The sequence below is a fragment of the Rhipicephalus microplus genome, chromosome 9, assembly GCF_043290135.1.
Source record: "Rhipicephalus microplus isolate Deutch F79 chromosome 9, USDA_Rmic, whole genome shotgun sequence".
Classification (NCBI taxonomy): Eukaryota; Metazoa; Arthropoda; class Arachnida; order Ixodida; family Ixodidae; genus Rhipicephalus; species Rhipicephalus microplus.
In genome coordinates, this window is record NC_134708.1 from 124,859,406 (window position 1) to 124,884,859 (window position 25,454).

The following is a 25,454-nucleotide window of genomic DNA, read 5'->3' on the forward strand; positions in this document are numbered from 1 at the left end:
AAGCACAAAAAACAGCGATGATACGCACAACACATGCATTAAATTTCATGTGAGGTTTTTTGATGCGCAAGGTCACATATAACAATGATCGTTATAAGTGGCGCATTCTCACACAAAAAGGATTCTAACAGCAGAGTTACTATACCTGCCGTTTGTTCGGCTCACGACGTGGACAAAATATCTTTAGGTTGGTTCGGCCATATCAGGCCTAGTTAAGCCCAGGCGGGTCTAGGTAAAGCCAAAATAAATCATAGCCAAGCCTAATTAAATGATGACATTTAGCAGATTCCTCCTTTTTAGGCTAATCAGGTCAGCCTAATTAGCTCCAATCAATGGGAGTGTATATTCAAGCATGCCCATTCATGCCGATCTCCGGAAAATATTTTAGGCTCAACATAGTTAACTCTGATTCTAAATTGTGAATTGGGCTCATTAGGATTACTTTAACAAGGCAAAATAATTGAGGTCAAGCGTCAAATATGTAAACTTGGCAAATTTGGCTAATAACGTAATTAAAATAATGAAAGTAATTAAGTCATTAGGCATTGGTGCTCCGGTTTCCAGGATATTCCAATTTGAACCTGATAGACGCCTAGCCAGTACACGTGATGTGCAACGTGATCCCGAGAGCGCTTCGTACATCGGCGTGTGATTGCACGTTTGCCTAATGAAGCCAGGACCGGCTGAGCGCCAAGAAGCCCTGGCGTGCTTTGTGCAGCTCAATGCAAACTGCGCCAACTTTTATTTTTGAACAATGAGCTGCATCACGCTAAAGCAAATATCGCACAGAAAACAAAATTGTCACTACGCTACGCATCTACGTCCTGTCTGTGTGTCCGTGTATCTTAAATTTTACGCTGCTGTTACACCCAGTGACTAACTAGCCGGCTGCTGGAAAACAGACCCTAGCAAACCCACAATTCAGCGCCGTTATTGTATATACGTAGAACTTGTTTCTGTTCCTATCGTCACCCTTCATAACTTCTTTTTTTCCCTGTCTCTGCTCCCCTGTCCACAGCAGCAGGCTAGATCTAACAAGCTCATGCTGAGCTCTCTACCTTCTAACAAATTGTCTGTCAAAGTTTTCAAAAACACGCACATTTTATTAGTAGCTCCGCAAGATAATTGCCCTTTTTTGAAATAAACGTGTGCTCCGATGTATGCATACGATGTAACTCAATTTGAGCGATAGATTTCAATATTTAGAGACGGTAGCCTTTTTCGGGATACATCGACGCGAAAATTTTGGTCTGCCTGCCTCTGTCTGTTGACTTGTCTATTGACTTGTCTGATGACTTGTCTGATGACTTCTCTGTTTGCCGCACGAACCTGCTTGTTCCTTGATATTTTATTCTGTTCGCCTGTAATTCCGAAATCCAATCACTTCTGCAGTGCCCAGCAATATTGCTCTCATTTTTATGGTCATACTTACGCGTAGTGTCCACTAAAAATCGAATGTTGCGTATATCTGAGGCAGAAAATTAACACATAAATATACGGTGGCGTGTTTCTTCATACCATAAATGTCATACCTATTCTAAGGAACGTAGGGTTTAATACGCTAAGCTGACAATGCAACGCAAAGGACGAAAAGGTGGGTGGTTCCTGCGCTTCGCTAAGACTATACGGTGGTGGCACCTATTCGCTGCACGCATCGAGGCACTTTAACAGATGGTCTCAAGAATCTCATTCACTGTTCTCTCGCAGAGCACCAAATAAATGTTTTATTCACTCTCTCTAGACGGAACACTATCGTCCTTCGATGACATTTGCAGTCCAAAATGAAGATATAGGGCGAATTTACAGACTTTGTATATTCAGACAACTGAAAATGAGCGCTCGATTTTAAGCACGTGGAAGAACAAGTGTACAACTAGGGGCTTCGAAACGTTTACTCGAAAGCTGACTCACCTGAGCTTTGGGTCCACCACAGTGCGTGAGTCATTGACAGCACCCATGCGACAGGTACCGACTGGATGGTACAATGTACTGGTGTACGAGCGAGCCACACAGGCCAGGTACTCATCTGTTAGGAACGGATACAGCTCGCATCCAGGCAGTGGCTTTTCCCACACACGTGCTCCTAGCGCTTGAAGTGCGGGCATTGTGGCTAGCCGGAGGCACAACTTCATGGCTGCATAGTAAAAATTCGTAGAATCATTCAAATGAAAGGGGAGCTCAGAGTGCAGCTAGCCCAAATTTTCATGACGCTAGCTGTCAAGCCTACGCAAAGATGACGAAAAGTGTCACAAAATCGGTGAAATGTATTAGGAACGACTGGCTCCCAAACCGTGAGAGAAAACGCGACTTTATTTTACGTTCATGGCAAACTATCTGTCCTTCCATCCCTCGCGAGCTCTGTGTCCTCTGCTTTCTCTTCTTCCCTGCCGGTGTCACGTGTTCTAGTTGCTCAATTCTGGTTCATTTTTTCAACATCATCCGGGGCGGGCCAAAGTGAATCGGAGGCTTCGAGCTTGCAAATCTTTTGCACAGGGCGATTCACAACAGAGCCGTTGGCGAGACGAATGGAGCAAGCGCGCACAGTGTCATCTCTCCCTGGCAGTAGCTCAAGTACTCTGCCTATTTTTCATGACGTCGCTGGTACCGTGTCTTCTTGCAAGAGCACGACATCACCAACTCAAAGCTTTGTTGTTGGACATGTCGAGCAATTGAGTGCCGACCGCAGCAATAGCAGGTACGCTCGTTTCCATCTCTTCCAAAGTTTCACAGTTAGACGCAGGCGATGGCGAGCCTTTTGTTACAGATCAACGGATACGTCAGGCTCTGATGGGCACTGATGTGCTGCATTTACACAGCCAGAAATGCGATAGAGCTAAGGGCTGTAGCTCGTGAGGCTCACTTCCAAGATAGGTGAGGGGTCTGTTGCTGATCGCAGCTTCAACCTCACACAGCACCGTTGTGAGGCCTTCCACGTTAAGACTACTGCGTCCGAGTGACTTCTTGAGCGCAGTTTTTTGTCGTACAAATGAGGCGCCTTCACCATCCACCCCACCATGGAGCGCGTTCTGCGATAAACTTCCATTGTATTCCAATGTATTCCGATTTCCACGGCGTACTCACGAAGAGCAGTTAGCGCAGATGCAAACCATCTAGCACAACTCCGAAACGTGTGGGCGTTGTCAGAGTACACAATTGAGAGTACGCCACGGTGTGTGACGAAACGACGAAGGGCGAGCAAATTTGTGGCGGTGGTCATGTCTCATATTTGCTCAAGGTGAATCGCGCATGTGACGACGCACGAAAACGAAAATATGTAAGTCCTTGGACCGCTTGCTGACTTCGTGTACAGCGGCCCGCAGTAATCAAGCCCAACGACCGTGAAACGGCTAGTTTCCGTAATTCTTTCGTGAGGAGGCTGGGCCATGTGTGTTGTCTCCACTATAGTATTCCGGTTTTTGCACAAACTACATTGAAAAATGATGATTGAAAATGACACAGATGGATACAGAAGCACCCAAGGAAGACGAGGGAGCTTATACGGTGGTCACCCATCACAAGAACCTAGCTACGGGGATACCGGTGGTGTTCAGACCAATCGCTGCCGAGGACTCCTTCTGGAAGGTGAATACCAATCGCATAGCATCTGAGATAATCTCTGATATCAATGAGAAAGTGACATCATCAAGAATCAACAGAGACGGAAGTTTTTGTGTGGAGTACGGTCTTTGTACTCGGCAAACAAGTTGCTGCTGATCAAGAGTCTGGCTAGATTGCCTGTACATGCGATGATACCTCAGTCTTACATGAAGACCCTAGCAAAGATAAGAGATGTTCCACTCGAATACAGTGATTATGACCTAATGGAATATCTTAAAGATGCTGGAGTAATCTCAGTCGCACGACAAAATAGATGGGTAAGAAATGAAGATAGAAGTGCCACAATGCAGCCCATACGTAATGTAATACTCCAGTTTAGACATGACATGCCATTGCCAAAAAGAGTTGCTCTCGGCTTTATGGTTCACACTATCGAGGAATACATTGAGCCGGCGGTAAGGTGTTACAACTGCCAGAGATATGGGCATAAGGCTAAGACTTGCAGGGGAACCAAGAGATGCAACGTATGTGCGGGTGCACATGATTACAAAGAATGCACCTCGAAGCATCAACATAAGTGTGCCAACTGTGCTGGACCACATCCGGCGTCGTTCTCAGGCTTCTCTCGAAACCATTTGGAATCAGCGGCACAAAGAGAGAGAATTGTAAAAAGGTACCATAAGATACAAAGAGGTCCAGCACCTAATGCGGATATAATCGAAGATGTTCCTGCGGCACAAAGAAATGCAAAACTGTGGTGCCACGACTCTTACTCGGAAGTATTAAAGCGCTCAGCACCAAAACATCGCGTTGGCAAAGAAGCCCGGGCCCAGGAACATGCTGAAGTGGAACTTCCTGCCGGGCCAGACACAGCCAAGGAGCCACTAACTACCAAAGGGAACGGTCACAGCAGCTTGCTGAGAAAAAATTCTTCAAGAAATGCGATCTCGGCGGAGACAGCCGGAAACGAGCAAGTCATTTTGCCAATAATCTTTGCGGCTCTAAAGGCGATCCTACGAGATCTGCCACGAGCAGGTTCTTTACCAGAAGTGAAATTGCTGCTAGATGTTGAGCATCTCTTGTCGTAATCATGGCTACCGGACTATCTAACTGGTACAAGAGAAAAATATTCCAGTGGAACTGCAACGGTTTGCAGAATAAGAGTGGAGATTTTCGGAAATTCGTTGCTCAGCACGGGTTTTTCATTTTGTGTATTTCCGAAACGAGAGTATCCACTAACTTTCGCTTGTCCAATTATGTGGTGTACCAAGCAGAACGTCCTGCTACAAAAAGCAGAGTGATGTGTGTGAGACGCGACATTCCGTCGACACTTGTAGCTACATCAAAAACAGATGTGCCGGAATTCGTTAGATGCAAGGTGAAGTTTGGTAAAAATACTGTAACTGTAGTTGGTGTTTACGTGCACCCTCAAGCAAACGTTTCATACGCAGAGTTGGCTGCAGTGTGTAGATCCGATCATGATCCCATAATTATATGTGGTGATTTTAACGCACACGATGAGTAGTGGGGTAGTGAGCGTTGTAGAGTAAGGGGATCTGCTATAGTAAAAATATGCGAAGATGATGGTTACACTATACTAAATGATGGTTCTCCGACGTTTCTACGGGGGCATAACTACTGCAGCGTACTAGACATTACTGTGTGCTCCTCTGAATTATCGGCTGGAGCAGACTGGACTGCAGACGCTGACACAAGAGGCAGTGACTACTTGCCAGTATTCATATATCACCCAAAGTTGAAGAAAACAAAAAATAACCGCACAACAGGAATTACAAATTGGGCAATCTTTCGAAAACTACAGAGACAAAATCTTGAACCTTGTTCTGACGCAGAAACCTATGCATCGAAGATGAAACATTTTCTAACAAAAGCAACTCGTGCAGTACCCGTTCCAGATAGGTATTCGGGTGTTGACGCTGAGTATGAGAGGCTTCGGGCAATACGACGCCGATCTGAAAGAAGATATCGCAGGTCGGGTAATTTAGAAGATTTCAAGGTGGCACATAAAGTACATTCTGCAATGCGTAACCAACTGCAGAAGCTTTCAACCAAAAGGTGGGAAGATTTATGTGCCTCACTTTCTCCATTTATCTCGGCGCCTCAACTGTGGAACATGGTACGCGCCCTCCGACAGCCAGTAGTCCACTCGAGACCACTACAGGCTCTAGCGCTGTCTCGATGAGTTAGCGAACGTGTGATTGCCGAAGAATTTTGCGATCTTATACTGAGAAATGGAGAGACCGCCCAAACTAGCGAATATAAATCCTCAGCAGAATCTGCTTCGGCGGTTGTAACAAAGTTCTCTGCGATCAGTTCATCAGATCTGGATGACAGCTTCACACCAGAGGAGCTCCAATATGTGCTGTCTTCAGTAAAACGAACAAGTTCACCAGGAACAGATGGAGTTACATACGCTGCTCTTGCTAATTTGTGCAAAAAAGGAAAATTACACCTGCTGGACATCTATAATAAAAGTTGGCAAGAAGAAAAAGTTCCGGAAAGTTGCAAGATATCAAAAGTAGTACCGTTGCTGAAGCCAGGGAAGAGCCTTATGCAGTTGGACTCTTTTAGGCCGGTTAGTTTGACAAGTTGTTTTTCAAAAGTGATGGAAAAAACGATCCATGAACGAATTTTATGGTGGCAAGACATAAAAAATCTACTACCAGAAAGCATAGCCGGCTTTAGAAGAGGTAGATGCACAATGGACTGCATTCTGGATTTGTTCACAGATGTGGGAAAACCAACGAACGCAAGGAAACATCACTGTCGCTGTATTCCTTGATGTCCGCCGAGCATACGACACAGTGAGTCACGTTCACGTTCTGGAAGGCCTGGCGTTATAGGGATTCAAGGGCAAGATACTGCGTTGGATCGCTGACTTCCTGAAGCACCGGAAAATTTTTGTAGTTACGCAGGAGGGCCCAACGTCAGAACATGTCGTCAACCAAGGAGTGCCACAGGGCAGCGTGCTAAGCCCTACTCTCTTTAATGCAGTCATGGCGCAGCTCCCGTATAATCTTCCACCTAACATCAGATGTTCAGTATATGCTGATAATATAAGTATATGGACGTCTGGTCCACCGTTTTTGGATGTACAACAAACTCTACAAGAAGGATTGGATTATGTAGACCATTTTCTAAAAAAAGAGGTATGACACTGAGTCTGGCTAAAACAGCCATACTTCCGTTTACATTAAAAAGACCTGGAAATTTCCAGATTATCCTGCAAAATCAGCCTATTCAAATGGTTAAAACTCATAAATTCTTGGGAGTAATTTTAGACCGGAGACTAACATGGTCGCCTCATGTACAGTCCCTGGAACAAAAGTGAATCAGGCCATTCGAATCCTCCGGCATCTCTGCGGGGCCAAATGGGGTGGTACTACAGAGTCGTTATTAGCCCTACATGTTGCCTGGATACGCCCCATCGTAACTTACTCACTGCCTCTGCTGCACGGACTCCTAGCCTCCACCGAAAGACTTCACTTGTTATTGGCAAGGAGATTGAGGGTATGTCTGGGTTTACCACAGTCAACTTCCAGTGCTTTAGTGCATGCGGAGGCTCGAGAGCCACCTTTGGCAGTATTTTGAACTAAAGAAACATCTCGCAATTTAGAATTTTCACGCAACATGAAAGTCATTTTTTTTCTGGCGCACTAACGCAAAGGACGGCAACGAGACTACAGGATACTATATCATCATTTCAAGCAGTAGTATCAAAATTTAAACAATTGAAACCTTCAAAACCACCTTGGACATTGCCACTTCTCAACGTTATCCGTGAAATAGACGGCATAGAGAAGAAAGCAGACATGGCACCTCTAGTAGCGGCACAGTTGGTACTTCATCGGCTTCATGTAATGCATAATATAAAAACGAAGATATATACAGACAGATCATGCACAGAAGAAGCGTCAGCCTGTGCGGTCTTTATACCCGAAATTCAGAAAAGGAAGATGTACAAATTATCGCACAAATCTTCATCGACGACAGCAGAATTGGTGGCTATCTTTGAAGCAGTTAAGCTTATCTGCGAGAATCCCGAGCCACGAAAATGGGTGATATGCACTGATAGCAAACCTGCTCTTCAGCTAATCAGAAATGTGAGATCACCTTACAAAAATGGTGAAATAGCACAATGTACCGCAGAAACTGTGGAATATGCCTCATCGCAGGGTCACAACATCGTATTCTAATGGATACCCAGCCACATTGGAATAAAGGGAAATGAATATGCTGATAGTCTTGCGAAAAAAGCATTGAAGGAAGGACGGGATTGCACAATCCCTATGTCTGGGGCGGATATTCGACATTTTATATCGCAAGGAGATAACCACTGTTCGACAGAGAAGTGGTTTGAGAGCCCTAATTCAAAGGAAACGATACTTTATGAAGTCGATCCACACAAAAAATTTTCCATAGCGACAGACCTCCCACGACACCTAGAGACATTGATCCACCAACTTAGATTGGAAGTAGCATACACAAACAGCTTCCTGCACAAGATACATCGATCCAACTCACCGGAATGCCATTGTGGTCATGCAGAAGAAAATGTTCGCCATATTCTTTTGTAGTGCGTTAAATACGCGAATGAAAGAGAAAAATTAAAGAACAATTTAGCAAGTTTGGACAGACGGCCCCTCACAATAAAGAAACTACTTGGACCATGGCCTGAGATGCATCTCCAGAAAAAGGCAATAATCTTCCTGACAGACTTTTTAGTGGAGACCGGACTGGACAAGCGCCTATGACTGACAGCCAGAGATGGGTATTATGTAAAGTGTGGTCATGTATATACTGACATTAGAGTAGTAAGGTGTGCGTGTAAGTAGTTTATGACTGTGTGAACTGCGTGAAGAAAACTGTGTATTGGCATGATATTTGAACTGGTTTCAGTGTGCTATTATGTTTTTTTTTCTTTTTTTCTTTGTTTTCTGTATTGTTATTTTTGGGTACCGTTCTGTATTATTTTATTTTTCGCTGCAGAACTCTGTGATATGGAGTAGCCGAGGCAATAGGCACCTCAACCTCTCCACAGCAAAACAGTTAAAAAAGAACAGAACCGAACAGAAAAATGATCCTCTTCACAGTTTGACGCCCTCTGAATAACCAGAAACGCTCTCGAAGCTCAGTGAGGGTTGCTTCAGCACCACCATGGATCGTACGCATATGTTCTGCCGAAACAAGCAAGCTGGTGAGCTTATGGTCAATTGATAATAAGATGGGTGACGAATGTCGTGTTCAGCGAGCAGCTCTTGCAGTCGCCCGCTGACGTGAAGTAAGCCGTCCTCATCCATAAACGGGCAAACACGAACTACAGGAGATGTTGAAGGTAGTGGCCGACCTTTCGGCAGTGCTGGACCTCGGTTGGGAATGAGGTTTCCAGCATTATGTGCAACAAATAATGCTCAGCTTGAAATGATTCTGATGTCAGAGGACCAGACGCTGATAGGAAGCATCTTGCGCGGCAGCTGATATGCTGGATCCATGCAGTTACTCTTAGCAGTCTTGCAAAAGAGCTGTAGTTTTTCAGGGGCACTATACTGTGGCAAACAGTATTGGCGGATGACCAAACGGATGTAATTTCTGTGAAAAATCCTCGATCACTCTTCGGTTGCAGTGGTTCGGTGAACAGTAATTTTTTATTAGATTCGCTGACGTCTAAACCTTCGTAAGACCTTGTTTTGTCACACAGCGAACTTGGGCCATGCCACCACTTGGACGATATGGTAAGATATGAAAGCGATAGTCCTCGAGTGATGACATCAGCGGGATTTTCCTTGCTGCTACACTGAAACCATTGGGAAGGTCTGGTATGTTGCTAGATTTTGGTGACACGGTGCGCTACAAATGGTTCCAATTTGGTGACTGAACTCTTTATCCAGTTTAGTGCCACACGCGAGTCCGTCCAAAAGGCAACAGGTCTATTGAAAAAAAGAGACCTTTTGCACGTAGCGTATAAGCCGCACCACAATGGTGCATGCGTGCTCAGTGACCAGGATAAGGTGATCGCCTGAACGTTCCCAGAGAATACCTAAAACCTTCATCATTAGATTGTCTTCAGCTTCATTTTCGATGGCGCAGCTGTCACGCAAGAATCTTTCTTTCAACTGGTCACAGTTTGAGACCCACTTGCGAATTTCCATGCTTGCCTCGTAGAATATTTGTTTCGTTTCTTCATATACCTTCATTGCTGCCTGCGTGCTGGGTAGTCAGATGATAAGATCATCTACGTACAATGCGTGCTCCAATGAGGCTACGGTTTCTGAATAGTTCTGCTGACAAGATAACAGGTGATTATGAATTGTAGCCACCAAAAGAAACGGGCTTGATGCAGCTCGAAACAGTACTATGGTCATCCTCCAAGTTGTAATTGGTGGCATGAGCTCTTGCTTATTTGGCCGTCGTTCCAGCCACAAAAACCTCAGAAGGTGGCAATCTTCAGGCCGAATCAACAGCTGGAGGTATGCCTTCTTTATGTCGGCTGCAAGAACGACAGGGTGGCATCGAAATTTCAGCAGTAGGTGGAGAATCTCCATGCCGAGTTCGATGCCCTTCGATAGGGCATCGTTGAAGCTGGGACGATCAGCTTCACGTGATGACGTACCAAACACCACTCGAAGTTTCGTTGTGACGGCGTCCCAATGAACTACTGCGTGATGAGGCATATAGTATACATTATCTCCGACATGCTGCTCTTCTTGCACCTTTTCAGCATGTCCGTCATCGAAATATGCGGTAATAGCCAGGTCGTATTTCTCTAGTAACGTTGGCTGCTCTCGGAAACGGTTGATTTGACGTTGTAGTCGCTGTTCTGCCAGTGGGCGGTTACTATTTCCGGCAGGTAGTCCTGGCTGTTCCACTATGAGTGGCACCTGATAACGTCTACCTTGCTTCGTTATGTAGCGCTCGAATGGGGAGAGGTGTGCGTCAGTCTCCAACGGTTGTGAATAGCTTCCATCGATTCCCATAGCATCAAGATGCCACATCGACGATACGTCTATGCCTGGTGGAGAAGAATTCCGGCTCGATATAAACAGTGCGCTAGACGGGTACTGGATGTCCGACGATAACGGTCCCTGTACCATCCATCAAAACGTTGTTTCAATCACTGTTAGCGTCTCGTTGATGTGGTCAATCTTGCCGGTGGTCACCTTCGAATAGGCGTCAGATCCTGTCATCACGGTAATGTCGCCTTCTTGCCACGTATTCTATTGACATGTGTCAGCCACATGGTACTCTTTTTCGAGGACCGTCTGCAAGATATGGTGCTCTAGCGGTGGACTCGTTACGGATAATCTCTGGAATTGTCAAGGCTTCTAACTCCACTTCAGCATCGCTAAATCCACTGCACAGTCACACGTAGACACGGTTGGCGCCGAGTCGCTTCAGAGCCTTGGAGCTTCCAAATGTCATTATTGAAAGTTGTTCCCTTCCAAGAACAGAACACTGAATGATTCTGGCCGCGTTTGCGCGAATAAAGCTGCGCTGGCTACCGCTGTTCAGCATAACCCTAACAAGGAGGCTTCAATTTATTTATTTATACATGTACCTACATCGCCCTTACGGGCATTATTGTAGGGGGGAGAACAAGCAAAAGAATACAGTACAGTCGATATACCGAAAAAGATGGTTGCGGATAAAAGGCTGTATCGTTTGAAAGAACATAGTCATAACAAAGTGAAACAACACTGTCATAAATAAGGCATCAAATTGCAAATACAAAGCAAAACGTTGAAAGAGAAGAGTGCTATTGGTAACATAGGGCAATAAAAACAAAAAAAATAATTAGTACGGAACGTATCAGAAATACAGTAATGATTAGTTCAACAAAAAATTGTGCAAATTTTTAACAAAAGATAAGGGAGGCGCAGAGACAATTTCCTCTGGCAAGCCGTTCCACTCATGCGTGGTTCTTGGAAAAAAAAGCGTATTTGAATGCGTTGATCCTGGAAGTGTATTCACGCAGTTTTAAAGAATGGTCAGTACGGGGTGACACATAGGTAGGTGGCTTTATATACTGATCCTTGTCGATGCCTGTTTTGTTCATGAATATGCTGTAAAATAGGGACAGTCGTAGGTATTTTCGCCGGTCAGCTAACAGAGGCCATTGCAATCCTGAACGAATGTCAGCTGATCTTATGGTAAAGTTATAATTGCTTGCCACAAAGCGTGCTGCGCGTGCCTGTACACGCTCCAGGGCTTCTATATTTGATTTTGTTGAGGGGTCCCAGGCACTGCAGGCATATTCTAATATGGGACGCACATTGGATATGTATAGTGTTTCTTTCAACTTAGTTGGTGCCTGTCTGAAATTGCGCCTCAAAAAATTTAGCACTCGACTAGCCTTTAATATTAAGTAATTAATATGAGCGTTCCAAGATAGGTTGGCAGAAAAAATGACCCCTAGATATTTATATTCTGTTTCAACCGGCAAGGTAGCCCCGGCCATGACGTAATTTGAAATCCGAGGCTGTTTTTTGTTCGTAAACCTCACCAATTTACACTTCGACAGATTTAGTGTCATTCTCCATGAATCACACCAAGAAACTATGGAGTTCAAGTCATTCTGCAATTGAACGGTGTCCGCTTCAGAGGTAATGTTACTGTAAATGCAGCAATCGTCAGCATACAATCGAACACGGCTGGAGAGATTGTCGGAGATATCATTTATAAAAATAGGAAAAAGCAGGGGCCCCAAAACTGACCCTTGTGGCACTCCTGACAATACACCGACGCTTGATGAGCACACACCGTCAAGAATCACGCACTGCTGTCTTTCTGAAAGATACGCCTCAATCCACATGAGAAGGGCATTAGGTATGCCTAGACAATGAAGCTTTTGCAACAACAACACATGTGACACGGAATCGAATGCCTTCTGGAAATCCAGAAATATACAGTCAACCTGAAGGCCTGAGTTAATAGAAGCTGCAATGTCGTGCGTGAACTCGACCAGTTGTGTATCGCACGAGAAACCCGCCCTGAAACCGTGTTGCAATGGGGAAAAGAAGTTATTACTTTGAAGATGATTCATTAAGTTTGTGTAAATGATATGTTCGAGTGTCTTGCAGCATACGCTTGTCAGAGAAATGGGCCTGTAGTTACACTTTTTTGTTTTATCTCCGCTTTTATATACTGGGGTTACGTTGGCATTTTTCCAATCAGCCGGTAAAACGCATTGTTCAAGCGACGTTTTGTACATGAGAGTTAAAAAAGGGGCGATAGACACTGCGCAGTTTTTCAAGACGAAGTTGGATATACAGTCAGGACCAGGAGCAGAGTGAACATTTATTTTTTCCAACAAGAGCACGACACCGCGTTCGGCAATTTCTATGTCGTTCATTTGCGGGAGCGAGCCATCATTCTGGCATAGACTACATGTGTTAACTGGATGCGAGAACACAGACTGAAAGTATGTATTGAAACCCTGAGCTTTGGCTTCCGTGTTAGATTCGTAATTTATCCCGTCCATGATGTCAGGAATAGTGGGTCTAGAATTACTTTTATTTTTCACGTATTTCCACACTTCCTTGGGGTTGGTTTTAAGTTTCTCGCCTAGATCACAAAGGTACATTTCTTGTGCTCTGCGCATAGCTTTTGTCACCACTTTGCCTATCTCTTTCATTTTTGAAAGCAACGCAGGATCAGGCACTTGGCAATACTTTCGATACAATCGATTCTTTCTATTTATCTTTGATCGGAGTTCCCTACTGAGCCATGGTTTATCATTGCGTCGCCTGGCCGAAATGATACACGAAGGAATGAAAGTTTGGGTCAAGGACATTATCTTTGTTTTGAAGAAATTCCACTGCGCATTCATGTCTAACGATGAACTATGCGATTGGAACTCAGGAAAAAATGCATCCAGTTCACGCGACAGTGATGGGTAGTCACCTTTTTCATATGAGAACACTTTGCGGGGTGCCTGAGCGCGGCGGTTTTTAGCACTACAAGACATTTTAGTGACAACAACTTCATGGTCGCTGATACCAGGGACTGTGACAACAGAGGATACAAGAGCCGGTTCACTGCACAAAAATAAATCAAGAATGTTTGCACTGTCACCACCAATTCTTGTTGGCGTTTCGACAAATTGAAATAATGAGTGGGCATTAATCATCTCCCTAAAGGTAGTATACAGGAAAGACGTTGTGTTTAACACGGGTTTAAAGGACTTCCATTCTACATCCGGGAAGTTGAAATCGCCTCCGAGAATTACGTGCGTTGTTTGCAAACTTAATAAAACGTTGCTCAACTGAAAGAGAGGATGGGCAGTTTTTATACCGGGCGGCCTATAAAATGAGCCAATGGCAACAGAAGAACCGTTTTGTAGCAAAATTTTACACCAGACAGTTTCGCATGAATCGGCTTCGATGCTTATAGAATTGCTAGCTATGCTATCTTGAATGAGAACGAATACACCACCACCATGGCAATTACGGTCTTTCCTATATACGGTATAGCCAGACGGAAACATTTCGCTGTCGCTAATTGTGTTGTCGAGCCATGATTCCGTACCAATGACTAAGTGCGGATTTGTTGATTCTATCAAGGAACTGAACTCTATAGTTTTATTTTTGAGGCTTCTGCAATTTACTACAATACATACGAGATCGTGTTTGCCGGATGGCTTCTTTTTACGGTAAGCTGCATTCGTTAGTGGCTATCGAGTATCCCTGGTCACGGTGTCGGTTTCAGCATTATATACGAAGGTTTGGTTGCCTATTTTCATTTTATTAAAATGCAACTTGTATTCTGCTTTACGGTCTTTGGCGAACTGAATCAGTTTCTTTCTTGCCTGTCGAACTTTACTGGAATAGTCCTCACTCAACGCGAACTCAGTTCCTTTCAGCTTTGAGGCAACAGCAAGCACACGTTCTTTGTCTTTAAATGACAAAAACCTCAGAATTATGGGCCTTGCCTTTACCGCTGTGTAGCGTCCTAGCCTGTGAGCTCTTTCAATGGCAGCAGTGCTGATTGCCACGTTCAGTTTTTCGGAGCAAAAGGCGCAAATTTCTTGACCTTGCCCATATGCGCCCCGTCTGCAATAGTACAGCCATGCATCCGACGTGCGTGCTTTGGGCGCTTGTAATGGTTCGAAGCCTTGGCGAAGTGGGTGTTCCCAACACAACAGATTCCGCAACAGGCACCGGGTCCTGGACGATGGGTCTGGACAGGTCGCACAGAAAGGTCAGGTGGCGGTGACGGCAGAAGCCACACGTGAGACGGGTGGCCTTTTGCATGCCCTTGCGATGTGGTTGCGAGTAACGCAGCGAAAACAGCAGTTGTTATTCCGTAGTCTTACTCGCTTTCCGTCCGCTGACAGATTCGCAGTACAGGACACAAAGCTGTGCTCTTAGCTGTTGCAAAGTGGGCAGGCTTGATTAATCGAAGCAGTGAAACCAGTTTGAGCTGAACTCGATGCAATGAATTCCGTGCTGTCTGGGTTTTCTGCCGCCATTGTATCTTCACATTCGTAGGAGCGGCGACGTGGTTGCAGGCGACCTTCCTCCCGCACTTCTACTTGGATGCGAAGAAATTTCAACAGGTTCTTCGCTTGGTACAGTCTTTGTTCGGAAGTCTCCATCGCATTATTTGCGCAGTCATTCTCTTTCATCCTTTGTCGGCACATAATAGCCAGATCATCTGGCAAGCAGCGCATCATGACCCGATTCAGTACCACGATGGGATCCGGGGACGAGGCCTTTTAAAGCGCGCACCCGGAACAGCACATTGTCGTGAAGTGTGTGAAGTTTAGCAACTTCTGCAGAGCTCTTCACAGGAGACAACGCCAAAATATGATTCATGTGCTCATTGATGAGGAGATCTCGCCGTCCGAACCGATCCGTGAGCGTTTCAATAGCGATGCCATAATTCTGCTCGGCTGACCGCATGCATTTCGAGTGACCGTTTAGCGCTGCCAGTTAAGTACTTCACCAAATACATGAGTTTTTTGATGCATGGTAGGTCGGGGTTTCGGTGGATCATGGCATTGTATTGATCCCAAAAGGCCTGCCAGTCACGCAGGTTGCCGTCGAAGGTAGGTATCTGTAGCCTGGACAGTACAACCGATCTGTGAAGTGGCTCTCTCGCATGGTCCGGAGCATCGATGGATCTCGGGAGGTCTGCGTTGCTCGATTCTGACTCGGAAACTTCAGCATGCGTCGTGGTAGCTTGCTGATGACCTTGCAACCAGCACTTCACGTGCGCGATGGCGTAGCTGATCTCGTCGCTATATTCCTGCGCCGTTTCGACTTCGCGTGTTCTGCTTTACGCGCTCAGCAAGACACAACCACACGAGACGCTAGCTAGCAAGGGACTGTTTATTGATGGCTGCCGCGCCGCGCGCGCGCCCTCTCTCAAGGTGGCCAGGTGAGGTGGGATCATCCCGATTTATTAAGCGGTGGCCCGCCTGGTACATCCTCCTTTTTCTTTAGGTGATGTAGTCGGCAAAGCGCGTCGGTGCTCTACGTGGCCTAGTTGATCTTCTGAGACTCGAGTCGGCTGCTTCTTGTGCCTGGCAAGTGACCTTATGCTGGGACGGGACCACGTCGGGGTCCCTTGATGGTTGACTTGCAATGGGTGGTGCACGTGCAGCTGACTGGTTCAGTAGAGCATCCGATGCAGGCGCCTGTTGTGACGGATGTCGTTCCTTTCGTGATGCGGATGCTGTTGTCAAATCGGGCGCTGTATCTGATGTTGAATGTTGTCTATGCTGTATAGGCGACGGGATTATCGGTGCGAGATCCTTGTCATCCAGTGGGTCTAAGTGTTCGGGCGTCCTTTTTAGATGCTGACGATTCCTTCGATAACGCCGGCCTTCATCTGTACAGACTATGTAAGATCTAGGGCCAGCAAGTTTCTCTACTCGGGCTTTCGGAAACCACCCCTTGTCGTTTCTTATTCTGACGACGTCCCCTTCGGAGAGAGGTGTGAGAGGTATGCCTTTGCCGTGATCCTGTGGATGTTTCCGCACTGACGATGTCGAAGCCGATGAGAAGTCTGGAAGTCGTCCCCGAAGCATCCGTCCCATAAGGAGCTGACTTGGTGTGCGTCCGTCTATCAGGGGCGAGATTCGATAATTGAGCAGTGCAACCCAGAACTCCTCGCCAGCGTACTCACTTTTCTTCAAGAGGCGCTTTACGACCTGTACCCCTTTCTCAGCTAGACCATTGGCCCTGGGGAAGTGTGGACTGGATATGGTATGAGTAAAATCGTATTTTACTGCAAACTGTCTAAACTCTCGCGATGTGAACTGTGGTCCTCCATCGGTACAGACTTCAATGGGTATACCGTGGCGAGCAAACATGGTCCCTAGTGTGTCCACTACGACCTGACTTGTTGACTGAGGCAACTGTTCCACTTCTGGGTAGTTGGAGTAGGCACAGTACGCAACCAGGTAACGCTTGCCCCCATGGTCAAATAGGTCGACACCAATTCGCTGCCACGGCCGCGTTGGGATTTCCCTCGATAACAGTGGCTCTGAAGGTTGCCGGTAGGCAAAGTGCTGACATGTGGCACACTTGCTAATGAGTGACTTGATGTCAGCATTCATCCCAGGCCAGTACATCAGAAGGCGTGCTCTGGCTTTGCACTTGCTCATTCCCAAATGGCCTTCATGAAGACGTTGCAGCATGGATCGCCTCAGACTCTTTGGGATTACCACCCTGCTGCCCCGCAAAAGCACTCCATCAACATATGACAGTTCTGACAAACATGGAGCTAGTTCGCCTGAGACTGGTCGTCCTTCCTGGAGTGCCTCCACCACTTGCTTGAGGTATGGGTCCGCCAGGATTGCAGAGGTCAGTTCAGTCTTCGTGTTCTCACTTACGATGCTGGCTAGCACGCGAGTCGCATGGATGCATACGTCTTGTTCGCTTTCTCCGTCACTCGGTTGGGTTCCTGGAATTCGGGACAGTGTGTCCGCCACTAGCAGATGCTTCCCAGGAACATATTGCAATTTGATATCAAAAGGCATTAGCCTCAAGAAATAGCGCTGCAATCGTGGCGGCATTTCACTCAGGTTCTTTTGTGAAATAGCAAGCAAAGGTCGGTGGTCTGTTTCGACTGTCACTGATAACCCCAGTACGAACTCCCGGAAACGCTCACAAGCAAACGTCACGGCCAGCGCTTCCTTTTCAATTTGGGCATATTTTGTTTCAGCCTTTGAGAGCACCCTTGAAGCATAACCCACTGGGCGCCAATCTTGGTCATGGAGTTGAAGAAGAGCAGCACCTACTGCAAAGCTTGATGCATCAGCTGAGAGTTTCGTTTGCTTCAATGGGTCAAAAACTGCGATCACTGGAGCCGATGTCAAAGCCTTAATAAGATCTTTCCATTCTTTGTCATGGTGAACTTCCCATATGAATTCAACATCATTCTTTATCAATGACCTAAGGGCGTCAGTTCTTTTTGAGAGATTAGGTATGAATTTGCCAAAGTAATTCATAATACCTAAAAACCTTTGAACTTCCTGTTTACTCGACGGCTTTTGCATGTTGGCAACGCATTCAATGAGACTAGCATCGGGTTTTATTCCTTCTTTGCTGATACAATCTCCCAGGAATTTAACTTCGGCCTTCGCGAACAGACACTTTTCTTTGTTCAGTGTCAGGCCAGCCTTTCTCGCTGCCATCAGTGCTGCACGCAGGCGTTGATCATGCTGCTCTTTTGATGCACCCCAAATTAAAATATCATCGACATATACGCGTGTGCCCGGCAGGTTTTCAAACACTTCCGTCATTGCCTTCTGAAATACTTCGGGGGCGGACGCGATACCAAATGGCAGGCGCAAAAATCGGTATCTTCCGAACGGCGTGCTAAAGGTGCAGATCTTTGAAGTGTCTTCGTCTAAGGGGATCTGGTGAAACCCGCTATTGGCATCAAGCTTGGTGAACATCACCGCTCCTGCCAGCTCTGCTTCTATTTCTTCACGTGAGGGTAGCTGATAATGCTCGCGTTTAAGGCTTCGATTAATGTACCGCGGGTCTAGGCATATTCGCATGCGGCCATTCTTCTTCATAATAAGAACAAGTGGACTCACCCAGTCTGACGGCTCTTCCATTTTGCATATGATGCCCTGCGAGACCATCCGGGCCAACTCCTGCTTAAGTGGCGCTCGCAGTGCGTGTGGCACTTTCCTCGGCGGCATGATCGTGGGGCGCGCATCATCCTTCATTGCCAGCGAATATGGTCTACGGATGCAGCCCAGACCATGGAATAACTCCGGGAACTCGGTGACCCAGTCGGTGCTAACGTCACTTCTTGAAGATACATCGTGAACGCGGGAAATCAGCCCGAAACGTTCTGCTGCATTCAATCCGAGTAGGACTTGCTTGCCTCTCTTGACCACAAAAAAACTGATATTCTCTTGCTGCTCTCCTAGACGTAGTGGCAGACTGATAACGCCCAAATGATGTATTTTGCTTCCTTCGTAGTTAGTAAGTACTGTGGTCGATGGCCGCACCATGGTCGGCAAACGCATCCTGCGAAAGTACGAGTACGGCAATATGTTCGCTTGCGCTCCTGTATCCACTTTCAGTTCTGTCGGGTGCCCGGCAAGGTCCCCTGCCACCGTCCAATCCTGATTTTTGGACACGTTTCTGATTTGTACCGTGAGAACTTGAATGTCTTCATCGGTAGCGTCCGAGGACTCCTCCAGTGCATCTTCTGTTGCAGCGACGCCTAACTCATGAACGCCGCGTCTACTCCTGCAGCAAGCTGCAAAATGGTTTCTTTTGTTGCACAGCGTGCACGTTTTTCCAAACGCTGGGCAGCGTCTTGGTCCGTGAATCTTGCCACAGTAGCCACAGCGTCGACGTTGTCCGCTCGTACGAGACTGTCCGGCAGCGTTTGCAATTTTTTCGACTCTCTGCACTTTCGCTTCGCTTTCAAGAGCCCGGTTCTGCGTTGCTGCCAGTTCCGCGGCTTTGCAGATTTCTACAGCTGATTCTAGGGTTAAGTCCTTCTCCTGAAGCAGGCGTGCACGTAGCTTCTTGTCGACGATACCGCACACTATCTGGTCCCTCACCATCGAGTCCCTAAGTTCGCCAAAATTACAAGTCTGTGCTTTCAACTGAATGTCGCGCAAAAACTGTTCGAAAGGTTCACCATCCTGTTGTTGCCGACTGCGCAGAACGTACCTCTCGAATGTCTCGTTGCACCGAGGCGTGCAGTAGTCTTCGAAGGCTTTGACGATCGAGTCATAGTCCTCTCGTTGTTCTGCTGATAGAGGTAGGGTGTTAAACACTTCAATTGCCTCTGGGCCCGCGACGTGTAGAAAGATGGCAGCCTTCTGTGCTGGCGTCCGTTTCTTGTTGGTCTCAGTAGCTTTGAAGTAGAGTTCGATTCGTTGGCGGAACTTTTTCCAGTTGTCGGCCGGAGTATTTGTCAGTACAAGTGGCTCGGGTGGTGGTAGGCAGTCCATCTTCAGCGCAGGGTTCGACTGTTACACTTCTGACACCATGTTCTGCTTTACGCGCTCAGCAAGACACAACCACACGAGACGCTAGCTAGCAAGGGACTGTTTATTGATGGCTGCCGCGCCGCGCGCGCGCCCTCTCTCAAGGTGGCCAGGTGAGGTGGGATCATCCCGATTTATTAAGCGGTGGCCCGCCTGGTACAGCGTTCAAACTCATCTTCACCTGTTAGCAGAAGAATTGCGTCCTCCAGTCTCGACAATGTAGGCTCCTTGTCCTTGAGATAGTCAAGGTGTACGTGAACTTCCGAGAGGTCACGATCCGTTTGCTGCAGATCCATGAGATGCGTTAGGACTCGAGTGACGCCAGCCCCGAGTGCAACTCACTTCGTCCGCAGCTGGTCCGAGTTCACCATGGCCGTGACGTGAAGGCGTTTCTCGAGGGGACGTTCCGAGTTTTGCGGCACCAAGTATTATCAAACGACTGGCTCACAAACCGTTAGAGAAAATGGGACTTTATTCTGCACTTATGGCGAACTATCGGTCCTGCCGTCCCTCGCGAGCTCTGTGTTCTTGGCTTTCTCTTCTTCCCTGCTTTTGTCGCGCGTTCTACTTTGCTTGCTTGCTTGTTCCTTTCTCTTGTGGCTCTCGCCCACTAAAGGGGATTGGCCAAGAAGCCGGTGGTTAATGCAAGTCAATAGCTTTAGATTTTCTAGACCAAACGAATATGATTACTGTGTTTTGACTGTGAAATTAATTTGGCGCAATGTAAAAAAAGAAAAAAAAGGAGGGGGAGAGAAATAATAGAATTTGCTGAATAGCTGAGGTGGAATCGTTATGTGAAATTCTCCTGAAAGTTGAATCATTGCATTGTATCAGCTAAATAATAAGTGGTAGTGTGACTAGTAAAATTCGAGAGCTGATCGCTGACTCAGCAAGGCAATCTTTTTGTGTTATATATGAATTCGCAGAGAGACCCGCAGATGTGCCTGTCGCTGTTTCCCAATGAAGTGGCCCCAAAAGACAAAATATTGGGAGTATTAAGTGATATTTCTATTTTTTTAATAAAATTTCGAAGCAGTTTTTTCTTTGATTTTTGAAACTGTGACATGTGATAAGAAAATGGTCGATATGTTCAGGTTCGTTACAGCTTGAGCACAGAGGGGATGGCGCCAGACCAGACCTGTTTAAGTAGAAATTAAGAGGTGGTACACGGCAACGTATATTGTTATCAAGACGTCCAATGTACGCGTGGGACACCTTTTATTATTCCATGTGAAGTGCAGGTGCGAGAAATTTGGATTCGGTATCATGATTTTTGATGAGTCTTCAAGAAGGGAATGTTTTCTAAACCTCGCTGCTGTTACATAAGCTGTAGGAGGCATGATTCGCACAATCGGAAGATCAAAAGATGTTCGTGTAAGTGTGTCAGCCATCTCGTTTATAAATAAACTACGATGGCCTGGCACCCATATCATTCGCACTAGACGAATGTTTGCTGGGATTAAAGATTAAAAGTTTCTAGTACTGCTGATGTTGACGACGATGATAAAAATGAACACACGGAATACGAGTCAGACACTATCACAGCTGTCGAATGAGTCGCAGGAAGTTTACGAATAGCTAGTATAACGGCCATTAATTCCGCTTCAAATATTGGTGTACAATCTGGGAGTCGTAATGAAAATGACCAGAATAATGAGAGAAAGAAATACCCACATCTGCCTTCTCGCCACTCATAGATGCATCCGTTGCAATTACTATATTACTTCGTTCCGGTGCATTTTTTTTTCAACAAAAGGGATCTCACTGTCTTTGTAGGGAGAGCGGCTTAAAAACACTATCCTTTAGGATATTCGTTGAACATCTAAACAGTAGTAAGAAAATGATATTACCCGTATCACATGGGATGTTCACGTTGATGCTAAAGCACATATACATTGAGCTCATCGAATTTCTATTTCGCATGCGTGAATTAATCTTAGATGAGATGCCCACTATAACTCCGTAATTTGCAAGGGTTAATCTGTAGTACAGACATGCCAGGGTGTTAAAGCAACCCTGAAACTGTTTTGAAGATTTTTTTCAAACGCAATAGGCCGGTACAGGTAGTAAAAGTCATTTACGAACAGACTTGAGCTCTCAGAGTAAAATCTGCATTTTATTACAATATTTTGAAGCGGCGAATAGCTGCAGATTGCTGCGACTTAGCTAAACGCGGTTTCGACCGCCCATTGACATAACATGCTCTGGTAACGTGACATCTCCAGGCTGCTTATCTCATTGGATCGGGAATGCGCGGAAACAGAATTTATGGTAGGATAAGCTGGTAGAGTGGCGCCACCTGTCGGAGAATATAACCACACTGTATTCTTTTAATAAAGCAGCGCACAGAGGGATACCAACACACACACACACACAAAGGACGCAAACACAAGTGCTGTACTGCAAGTTATGTGCGTTTGTTCTTGTATCCTCCTGTGGGCTGCTTCATCAAAATATCATGGTGCACCAACTAGCCATCAGCACACATTGAGCTGAGATCTTCGTCTCTTTCTTCAGACAGCGTGCGTGCATAGGATCGCGCGCACCACGTGATCATTTCTGATATTGCGCGCAACCTGTCGGCGTGCGATGCTGGGGGTTTAGAGTGCAAAAAGTCAAACCATCCAGTTCATTGATGTGAGCTCGGTGGTCACCAGCGTGCCTTATGAGTTCAGAAGGCAAGGCAAAGGTGAGAAGGAGGATATGATATAATTGTCCATATAGCTGCCTTCATCATCACATCACTGGCACCACATATTTAGCGGCATGGCATGTCGCTAAATTTGTGGGGCCAATGGTGTGACAATTATCTGGCCTAAACGCTGACAAAATTTGAGAAAAACACTGCAAGTCCCCATCAAGCTGGCAACGAATCTCTTGCTTACTGAAATGCCGAGGTATACGGCAGCACTTTGGCTGTATTTTAAGGCAACATCACTGAGCGACCGCCTGTGAAAACCTGCGCTAAGTGTGTGGTGGCCATGTGCAACGTTTCTCTCTCTCTTTCGTTTGCTTCCTTAGTCCCCTCACGCCACGTGTAGGGTGGCAAACTGGACGTAGTCTGTTCAACCTTTCCTATATTCCTCCTCTCTCTCAGTCATTGCGCAGGGGTCAGTATTGCAATTCGCTTCGCAAGTTGGAACGTTAGTTGCTATATTGGCAAAAGCTGTTATGAGGTATCACATCAAGGGCCAATTCTCGTGTCGTAGTTGCCCGCCGTCGCCACCGATGTTCGTAACCACTATCACGCTCAATAAGGAAGAAATTTGGCAGATCCCACGTGCCTGGGAATCGACGTTATCCGAAGCATGCGGTGTCAAGGTGACCGGGTTGCATTTTTTTTTATTGAGCCACACGTCATGAAACGGCACTAAATATTTCTACAAATGTTGCACCCACAGCCATATGTTGAAGAGTTGGAGATGTTTATATAACCAGTTGTTTCCACTTGCGCGACGATGCCAACTGGAACATGTGTATTAGCAACACAAGAAGCTAATATGAGGCGCTGATGCTGGTGAGGAGGCTGGCTCTGGGCACTGCAACATAAATCAACTATACCACTTGGAATATAACCACCATTGGCGTCAACCCGGCGTGACGGCTGTATCAAACAAGCACATATCTATTGTTTATCGAATTAGATAGGCAGCACTGCAACCATTATTGACGTTTCACCAAGATTTGCGTCTATTTGAAAAGTATTTGCGAGAACTGGCGTAGCTCTGTGATATAATGTTCCACTGCCACGCAGAATTGTCCGGTTCGATTCCACCTGGAACTCTGACATTTATTCTATGCCTTCTTTGTGTCGACGCTACTGACGTTGGCTATTTCTTAACGCCCACGCGTTAAAATTGTTCAAGTGTGTTCTCGTCATTCCTGGGTAGATACTTAATTTCAATCACCTCTGGCGCATATCCACATACTAGCGGCAGATACCCGCCCCGTGGGTATGTGCCACTGTCTGGCGGGATGTGTTTGATGACGTATGCGACAGGATTGTGACATTATTCTTGTCTTAACCAGTGCGTCATATTCGTCAAACCATCTTTCCCTTCCATGCTAATTTTGGCTCACGACAAGTTGGTGGACTAACCACGAGAGCACCCAAACGTAAGCAGCTAGATAGATACTCTCTAAGTCGCTGATGTTCGCTAAGAAGTGCTCCGCATTTAAAATCAACTAAAATATATCGCGAACAGAATGGTAATCGAACACGGACACTCTACGAGCTATACGCCGTTGGTGCTTGAAAATCCGTAGCACATGGATGCTTCCCCGCTACACAATAATAATGTTATCTATGGCGCTGTGGGTAATGCGAAGAGAAGTGTCCTGAATTAACGGCCAGTTGGTGCGTGATACTGAGGAGGAAACAGCGCGAAAACGGGACGAAGTAAGAATGACCACACAACACTAGCGCTCACCAACAACTGTAATTTTATTACACTTGAAAATAGATTTAGCAGAAAAGAAATGTCTGCAACCGTCCTGTGCGCACAAAGTCGAAATGCAAGATAATTTCGCCACGAGTCGAAATGCCACAAGTCAAGAACTCAAAAACAATCGCTTTTTTAAGCAGGGCGAGTGAAGTGTCATTGACGTACATGTTCCCGTCATTCTTTATGTAAAAGGCTTTGCTGATTTGGCGCTCTATCGTGTGACGATATCATAAGGCTACCTCCCAAGTTGCTCTCAAGAAAGTGCGTTAACAATGTCATTTACGATATTCTGTTGTCGCGTGGCTGCACCCATACTAGACAGACCGGTCGCTGTTTGAACGACCTCCTGAGAGAGCCTGCGTACGATTCCGGGATTTCAACGAGCAGCAAATTAGCGGACCATTGTTCCTCGTGCGGCTGCTCCACGTTCTTCCATACTTGCGAGGTGCTCTCACAATATCGTCGCAGCATCAAGCGCAAAATCTGCGAAGCTTTCCATATCAAGAAGAAAGGCGACATGTGCATCATTAAAACTGCACTTGTTCTCCTCAAAGAGATGTTTTAAGTGCTAACTTAGGACATTTCGAGTCCTGGCACATTCATCTTGCATTTTATCGTTATGCGCACGTGACCAATTCACTCTTGTTTATTTTTTAGCTATACATATTCTTGTGTATTCAAACTTACACACAGTTGCTGGTAAACCTCTAAGTGTGTTCAATGGGTCATTCCACGCCAACTGTCTCAACCTTGGCGCTCGACCATCAGCGATTTGCTTGAAAAAAATTCAGGACTACCTACCTTAAGCCAAAATTGCTCCCCTAAAAGAGTTGTGACGAAAAAAAAAATTTTCAGTGCCGGAAGCCTCATATGAATTTTACCGCAAATCTCTGGAACAAGGCTCATAAAACGCGTTGTCGAAAAATTCGTCCTTTGTGTACTCGGGTAAAACAAATGTTTAC

General features: G+C 46.0%; 1 protein-coding gene across 1 annotated transcript in view; it reads right to left on the reverse strand.

The window, feature by feature from the left end:
* LOC119163045 (glucose dehydrogenase [FAD, quinone]) overlaps positions 1-25,454 on the reverse strand; it is a 242,022-nt gene that overhangs the window by 33,187 nt on the left and 183,381 nt on the right. The window contains exon 10 of the mRNA XM_037414980.2: positions 1,912-2,134. Within this exon, the coding sequence (XP_037270877.2) occupies positions 1,912-2,134 (223 nt within the window). The remainder of the gene's footprint in view (positions 1-1,911; positions 2,135-25,454) is intronic.